This window comes from Colobus angolensis, unplaced genomic scaffold, assembly GCF_000951035.1.
Source record: "Colobus angolensis palliatus isolate OR3802 unplaced genomic scaffold, Cang.pa_1.0 Scaffold119, whole genome shotgun sequence".
In the NCBI taxonomy this organism is placed as follows: Eukaryota; Metazoa; Chordata; class Mammalia; order Primates; family Cercopithecidae; genus Colobus; species Colobus angolensis.
Window position 1 is genome coordinate 7,419,322 of NW_012113030.1, and position 7,294 is coordinate 7,426,615.

A 7,294-nucleotide genomic window follows, 5' to 3' on the forward strand; every position below is an offset into this window, starting at 1 on the left:
TTTTTTTTTTGAGACAGGGTCTTACTCTGTCACCCAGGCTGGAGTGCAGTGGTGCGATCTTGGCTCACTACAGCCTCAGTCTCTCCTGAGCTCAAACAATTCTCCCGCCTGAGCCTCTTGAGTAGCTGGGACTACAGGTGCACACCTGCACACCCACCTATTTCTTTTGTTTGTTTTTAATTTTTGTAGAGACAGGGTCTCGCTATGTTGCCCAGGCTGGTCTTAAACTCCTGGGCTCAAGCGATCCTCCTGCCTCCTGGTTCACAGTCTATTTCTTTCTCTTTTATTTTACTTATTTATTTAGAGACAGTGTCTTGCTCTGTCACCCAGGCTGGAGTGCAGTGGTGCGATCCCAGCTCACCACAACTTCCGCCTCCCGGGTTCAAGTAATTCCCCTGCCTCAGCCACCCGAGTAGCTGAGTCATGCACCACCACTCCTGGCTAGTTTTTGTATTTTTAGTAGAGACGAGGTTTTGCCATGTTGGCCATGCTGGTCTTGAACTCCTGACTTCAGGTGATCCACCCACCTTGGCTTCCCAAAGCCCTGGGATTACAGGTGTGAGCCACTGGGCCCGGCCACTCACGGTCTATTTCTATAGGACTGTGCTCATCTAGAGAAATGCCCTCCTGGCTCTGAGAGGGGTGAGGTTCAGGAAGGTCACGTGGCAAAGATACAGAGGAGGAGGCTTTGGTTGCAGGACTTGGGGGCACCCTGGTCTGCAGAGTAGACGCGTGAATGAGATCCCAGGGCTGCAGGGAGCGGGGGTGGGTGCAGGAAAGGGGATATAGCCTGACTTAGCCAAGCCCATCATCCACTTCCCTTCCCTACCACTTCCCCTTCAGAACTTGCTGACCCAGCAGATTCCCCAAGCTGCAGATCTGGCAATTGTCTGCCCCTTCAGCCCACTTCAGTCCCGGGCAGGGCTGGTCAACACCAGGTGGGGGCTGCCTTGGAAAGGCTACCTGGATCCCACTCCTTGGCCTCCAACTGTATGTAGAAGACCGCTGTGGGGCCCAGCTCTTGGGACACTATCTCCTTCCCAAATCAGGGTGGGGAGAAAATACCGACTGCCTGCAACTCCGGAAGTCAGGAAAGCTACAGGATGACTGGGAATAGAGATAGAACTTTGGGGTTGTGGAGGCAGAGGAGGAAGTCAGGGAGGTCTTCCTGGAGGAGGCAGCCCCTGAAGGAAGGTAGAATAGAGGCAGAGATGGTCTGGGAAAAACAGACTGAGCAGCCAGGAAATCAGGGAAGGGGCAAGGCATAGAGCCAAATGGGAGAGGATGGAGGGCATGGGCCAGGCAGGGCGTGGGTTGGGAAGGAGGTAGCATCCAGGATGGGCCCCAGGCTCAGGCCTGGGTGACTGGGAGGACCGCGGGGTTGTCTCTGGAGTCGGGAGGGAAGGGGAAGAAGAGGTTCCGGGGAGACTGCTGAGGTCAGTCTGGCCATGGCGAGTGGGTGGGGAGGCCAGATGTGGAAAGAGAGATGCTGAAAAGTATTGGGTGAAGCTGCAGGAGTGAGTGCACCCAGTGAGTTGGACACACAGCTGAGGAACGCCAACGTCGAAGAGGAAAAAACTCTGCAAGGGATGCAGAGAACGGTCCAGCAGAGAGGCAGAGGGAAACTATCTAGGTCAGGGGCAGCCATGGAAGAGACCGGAGCAGGCAGGAGGAGGCCAGGAGGCCAGGAGGTTGATGTTGTCTTCTTGGGGAGGGAGCTGCCAGGAGCCCACCCCCAGGAGCTGAAGGCGGCTGGGGCTCAGGTCCTTCCCCGTGACCTCGATGCCCAGGGAATCTGCACTAATGAGCACAAGTTCCAGAGTGGATCTTGTCCCAGGTACCAACATCTACTCTCAAGCAGGCACAGACGCCACTCACAGCTGCTTCTGCAAGCTCAAGAGACTGCAGCATCTGTCCGTCGAGACACTCAGGCAATTTTTTGTTTGTTTGTTTGTTTGGAGACAGGGTCTTGCTCTGTCACCCAAGCTGGAGTGCAGTGGTACAATCACAACTCACTGCAGCCTCAAACTCCTGTGTTCAAGCGATCCTCCAGCCTCTGCCTCCCGAGTAGCTGGGACCACAGGCACCACCACCACACTGGCTAATTTTTTAATTAAAAAAAAATGTTTTTGAGAGAGTCTCACTCTGTCACCCAGGCTAGAGTGCCGTGGCACTATCATGGCTCACTGCAACCTCTGCCTCCTGGGTTCAAGTGATTCTCATGCCTTAGCCTCCTGAGTACCTGGGATTACAGATGTGCATCATCACCTCCAGCTAATTTTTGTATTTTTAGTAGAGATGGGTTTTCGCCATGTTGGCCAAGCTGATTTCAAACTCCTGGCTTCGTGAGCTGCCCAGCTCAGCCTCCCAAGGTGCTGGGATTACAAGCATGAGCCACCACACTCATACTAACTTTTTTGAAGATGGGATCTCACTATTTTGCCCAGGCTGGCCTCCCAAAGTGCTGGGATTACAGACGTAAGCCACCACCTCGTTGTTCTTAATATAACATATGATTGGGAGGCTGAGGCAGGAGAATGGCGTAAACCCGGGAGGCAGAGCTTGCAGTGAGCTGAGATCCATCCGGCCACTGCACTCCAGCCTGGGCGACAGAGCAAGACTCCGTCTCAAAAAAAAAAAAAAAAAATGATTGTATTATATTAAGTATTTCATCTATTTCTTTTTACTTATTTAATGTGGCTACTAGAAAACAAAGATATACATGTAGCCCACATCATATTTCTGTTGGACAACATTGGGTCTGTACACTATTTCTAAATTTAATTTTTTCTTTTTTTTTTTTTTTGAGACAGAGTCTCACTGTAGGCTGGAGTGCAATGGCATGATCTTGGCTCATCATCTTGGTGGAGGTGCAACCTCCACCTCCTAGGTTCAAGCAATTCTCCTGCCTCAGCCTCCCAAGTAGCTGGGATTACACACAGGTGTGCACCAACACACCAGCTAACTTTGGTACTTTTAGTAGAGATGGGGTTTCACCATGTTGGCAGGCTGGTCTCAAACTCCTGACCTCAAGTGATCTGCCTGCCAAAGCGCTGGGATTACAGGCGTGAGCCACCGCGCCTGGCTGGTCTGCATGCTATTTCTAGATAATCCATGCACATTCTCACTACACAATCAAAGCAGAAATATTGTGACATGGTTTTGCTGTCTCCCCACCCAAATCTCAACTTGAATTGTATCTCTCAGAATTCCCATGTGTTGTACGTCGGGGTCTGGTCTCTCCCTTGCTATTCTTGTGATAGTTAATAAGTCTCACAAGATCTGATGGGTTTCACAGGGGTTTCCACTTTTGCTTCTTCCTCTTCTTCTCTTGCCGCCGTCATGTAAGTAGTGCCTTTGCCTCCTGCCATGACTGTGAGACCTCCCCAGCCATGTGGAACTGTAAATCCAGTTAAATCTCTTTCTTCCCAGTCTTGGGTATGTCTTTATCAGCAGTGTGCAAACGGACTAATACCTACTGCAAGTCAATTATTCATTAGAAATAACACAAGATTTCAATATTCATTATTTTTATTTTCATCATTAAAGTCATGCATACTTTTCTTTAAAAAAAGCTCCAAATAGATTACATACCATATGATTACACTGTATAACATTCTTGAAATGACAACATTATAGAACTGGAGAAATGGAGAGTGGATTCCTGGTTGCCGGGGTTTAGGGAAAAGGCTGGGGTGTGGGGGTGGAGGAGGTGGGCATCCTGGGGATCCTCGTGGTGATGGGGATGTCCCATATCTTCACTGTGTCAATGTCGATATCCTGGTTATGAGACCACACTGTAGTTTTGCAAGATGTTGCCATTGGGGGAGGCTGGGTGAAGGGTACACAAGATCCCTCTGCATCATTACTTACAACTGTGTTGAGTTTGCAACGATCTCAAAATAGAAAGTATAATTTAAAAACAAAGTAAAAACAAAACTGTAGGCTTTTTAGGTGTTTTTGTTTTTGTTTTTGCTTTTGAGACAGAGTCTCCCTCTGTCACCCAGGCTGGAGTGCAATGGAGTGATCGTGGCTCACTGCAACCTCTGCCTCCAAGGTTCAAGCAATTCTCCCACCTCAGCCTCCCAAGTAGCTGGGATTAAGGGCACCCACTACAATGCCTGGTTAATTTTTTCTATTTTTAGTACAGACGGGGTTTCACCGTGCTGGCCAGGCTGGTCTGGAACTCCTGACCTCAGGTGATCCACCAGCCTCAGCCTCCCAAAGTTCTGGGATTACAGGCGTGAGCCACTGATCTCAGCCTAATTTTCTTTTTTAAATCAACTCACTTACAAGAGCTTAGATAACTCCATGGACTTCTGTTTTATCCCAAAGAACTTTTAAGATTCCAGTTACATTTTTTCCAACTCACCATAAAATAAATATGTTTTTTTAAAGCGAGAATCTTTCTATTTGTCTGTATTCTGAGTTCCCTGTTCACACCTATTTCCTATATGGAAATACCCCAGATATGTGAGTTTCTGTTTGTTTTTCAAAAGCCTGGGATGGAAAGACGGTGTGTGGGGTGGGGGCAGGGGGGCTTCCTAGAAGGAAGCGTTCACCTTGCAAATGAGGAAGGATGAAAAGAGTTCCGCTGGAAGAGGAGGAGCAAGTCTGGGGGGAAAGACAGGCGACACGGAGGAGAGTTAGTTAGCTAAGGCAAGGCCATCCCACGAAGAGCGGAGTGAAAACAAGCAGAAGGAGAGTGGCCGGGAAGGAAGGGGACATTGCGCCACAGCGGCCCACGAGTCTATCGCTTACACCGCCTGGGTCTTCTCGGTCGTAGTGTCCACTGTGGAGCGCGTGAATGATTTGCTCTCCCTGACCACAGACTCTTCAGTCAACACGTTCCGGAGCAGGCTGGGGAGGGATTTCCGCAGTCGACCCTGGAAGCCCTGGCCAGCCACGACGTAGATGATGGGGTTGATGCAACAGTTGATGTAGGCAAAGGAGATAGACAGGGAGTCCAGCTTCTTCAGCTGCAGGTAGGTGGGTGATGACCGGTGCAGGAAGGACATCATTGTCCCCGTCACCTGGTAGGGCAACCAGAAGATAAAGAAACTGGACACCACCGCCACCACCACCTTGAGTGTCTTGGTGGACCTCGTGGCCCTGCGGCTCCACGTCCGGAGCAGGAGGAAGGTGTAACAGATCATGAGCGTGAGTAGGGGCCACAGGAAGCCCAGGACCAGCCGGACGATGGCCACAGCTTGCTCCCGCTGTGTGTCGTTGTAGTAATCCACGCCACACACCACCTTTGTTGAAAAATCCTCCTGCCGGACCACCCGGTACAGGAAGGAGGGTATGGTCAGCAGGAGGGCTAAACCCCAAGACACGGCACAGGCCATCCAGGCCAAGCCGGCCCCTCGGAAGTTCTGGCACCAGATGGGGTTAAACACCAGCAGAAAGCGGTCGGCACTGATGGTGGCCAGGAGCAGGATGCTGGCGTACATGTTGAGTAGGATAAGGGAGGGCAGGATGCGGCAGGCGGTCTCACCGAAGGGCCAGTGGTGATGCTGCACAATGGACGTGAACAAGATGGGCAGCGCCAGGCAGGAGAGGAAGTCAGCTACCGCCAAGTTGAGGAACCAGATGGCATTGATGGTCCGCTTGACCTCGAATGCCGTCACCCAGACCACCAGGGCATTGCCCAGCACTCCCACCAGGAAGACGACTGCAAAGACGACCAAGGCCAGGATGTCTGGAACACGCAGCGTGTTAGAAGTTTTATCCACAGGGATGCTGGGATCCAGGACAGTCTTGTCATCATAGTGCTCATAATCAAGGGTGGTACTACTGAAGGAGTCCTAAGGGGAATTGGAGAGAGCAGAGAGGATGAGTCTGCAGACACGTGCCCAGGGAGGGGCATCCTGGCCCAGGCATGTGGCTTTTCCCCCATGCGGCTTTTTCTTCCTAGGAAATGGGGATGCTGAGGGCTGAGAGTCAGCTAGGGTGTCATACCACTTACTACAATATTGAGGCAGATGCAGTGGCTCACGCCTGTAACCCCAGCACTTTGGGAGGCCGAGGCGGGTGGACTGCTTGAGCCCAGGAGTTTGAGCATAGCCTGGGCAACATGGCAAAAACCTGTCTCTACTGAAAATACAAAAATTAGCCGGATGTGGTTGCACTTGCCTGTCGTCCCAGCTACTCCGGAGGCTGAGGTGGGAGGATCACCTGAGCCCAGGAGGCGGAGGTTGCAGTGAGTTGAGATCACACCATTGCACTCCAGCCTGGGTGACAGAGTGAGACCCTGTCTCAAAAAAAAAAAAAAATTGAAATGATTCCATGCTGGTTGGGCCCCTTGCCAGCCTGCTGCCTCTCCCCTCAGTCCCATCCTGTGAAGTCCCTGGACTTCCCCACTTCCCCACAATCCAGAAACCTAATGGTTAAAGTCTAGCTCTACTGCAAGGCAGTAGCCACTACCCATTCAGACTGGTCAGTGAAGGACACACCGCTTGTTATTTTATTTTATGTTTTTTTGGAGACAGAGTCTCACTTTATTGGCCAGGCTGGAGTGCAGTGGCACGACCTCGGCTCACTGCAACCTCTGCCTCTTGGGTTTGAGCGATTCTTGTGCCTCAGCCTTCTGAGTAGCTGGGATTACAGGTGCCCACCAACATGCCTGGCTAATTTTTGTATTTTTAGTAGAGACAGGGTTTCACCATGTTGGCCAGGCTGGTCTCAAACTCCTGACCTCAGGTGACCCACCCGCCTTGGCCTCCCAAAGTGCTGGGATTACAAGCATGAGCCACTGTGCCCGGCCATTCCTATAGTTTGAACCAAGAAGAAAAAGATTATAAAGCTTAGCAAAAGAACGCAAGACCACAAAACGCCCATGACTACATAAAGCCCCACGCTGCCTAATCTGATTGCATGTTCTTGTCACACTGTGAACCTGGGTGAACCCACCCAGCTGAGAGTTCGAGGCATCTGTAGATTGGAAAACAAGGTTCCTTGTTGGGAAAAGACTTGTGGGGTGCCTGTATAAACCGGCCATAAAAATACAATGTTGGGGACCAGCCTCTACAGTTCCTGTTGTGCAGTAATGCGGTGTGCTAAAACAAACAAATAAAAGCAGATGGTCTTTAGTTAAAATTTGGATTTTTTTTCTCACCATGGATGTTTTTGCATTAATTTTGATTCTTTAAAAGACTGTATGGGGCTGGGCGTGGTGGCTCACGCCTGTAATTCCAGCACTTTGGGAGGCCAAGGCGGGCGGATCACGAGGTCAAGAGATCGAGACCAGCCTGGCCAACATGGTGAAACCCCATCTCTACTAAAAATACAAAAA

General features: G+C 50.8%; 1 protein-coding gene across 1 annotated transcript; it reads right to left on the minus strand.

Annotated features, from left to right (window-relative positions):
• Positions 1-3,515: 3,515 nt before the first annotated feature.
• Positions 3,516-5,807, minus strand: C5AR1 (complement component 5a receptor 1; the record flags this gene model as incomplete). Its single annotated transcript, XM_011926717.1, has 1 exon — positions 3,516-5,807. A coding segment is annotated over one exon (1,050 nt), but the record flags the coding sequence as incomplete, so codon positions are not given.
• Positions 5,808-7,294: the final 1,487 nt, after the last annotated feature.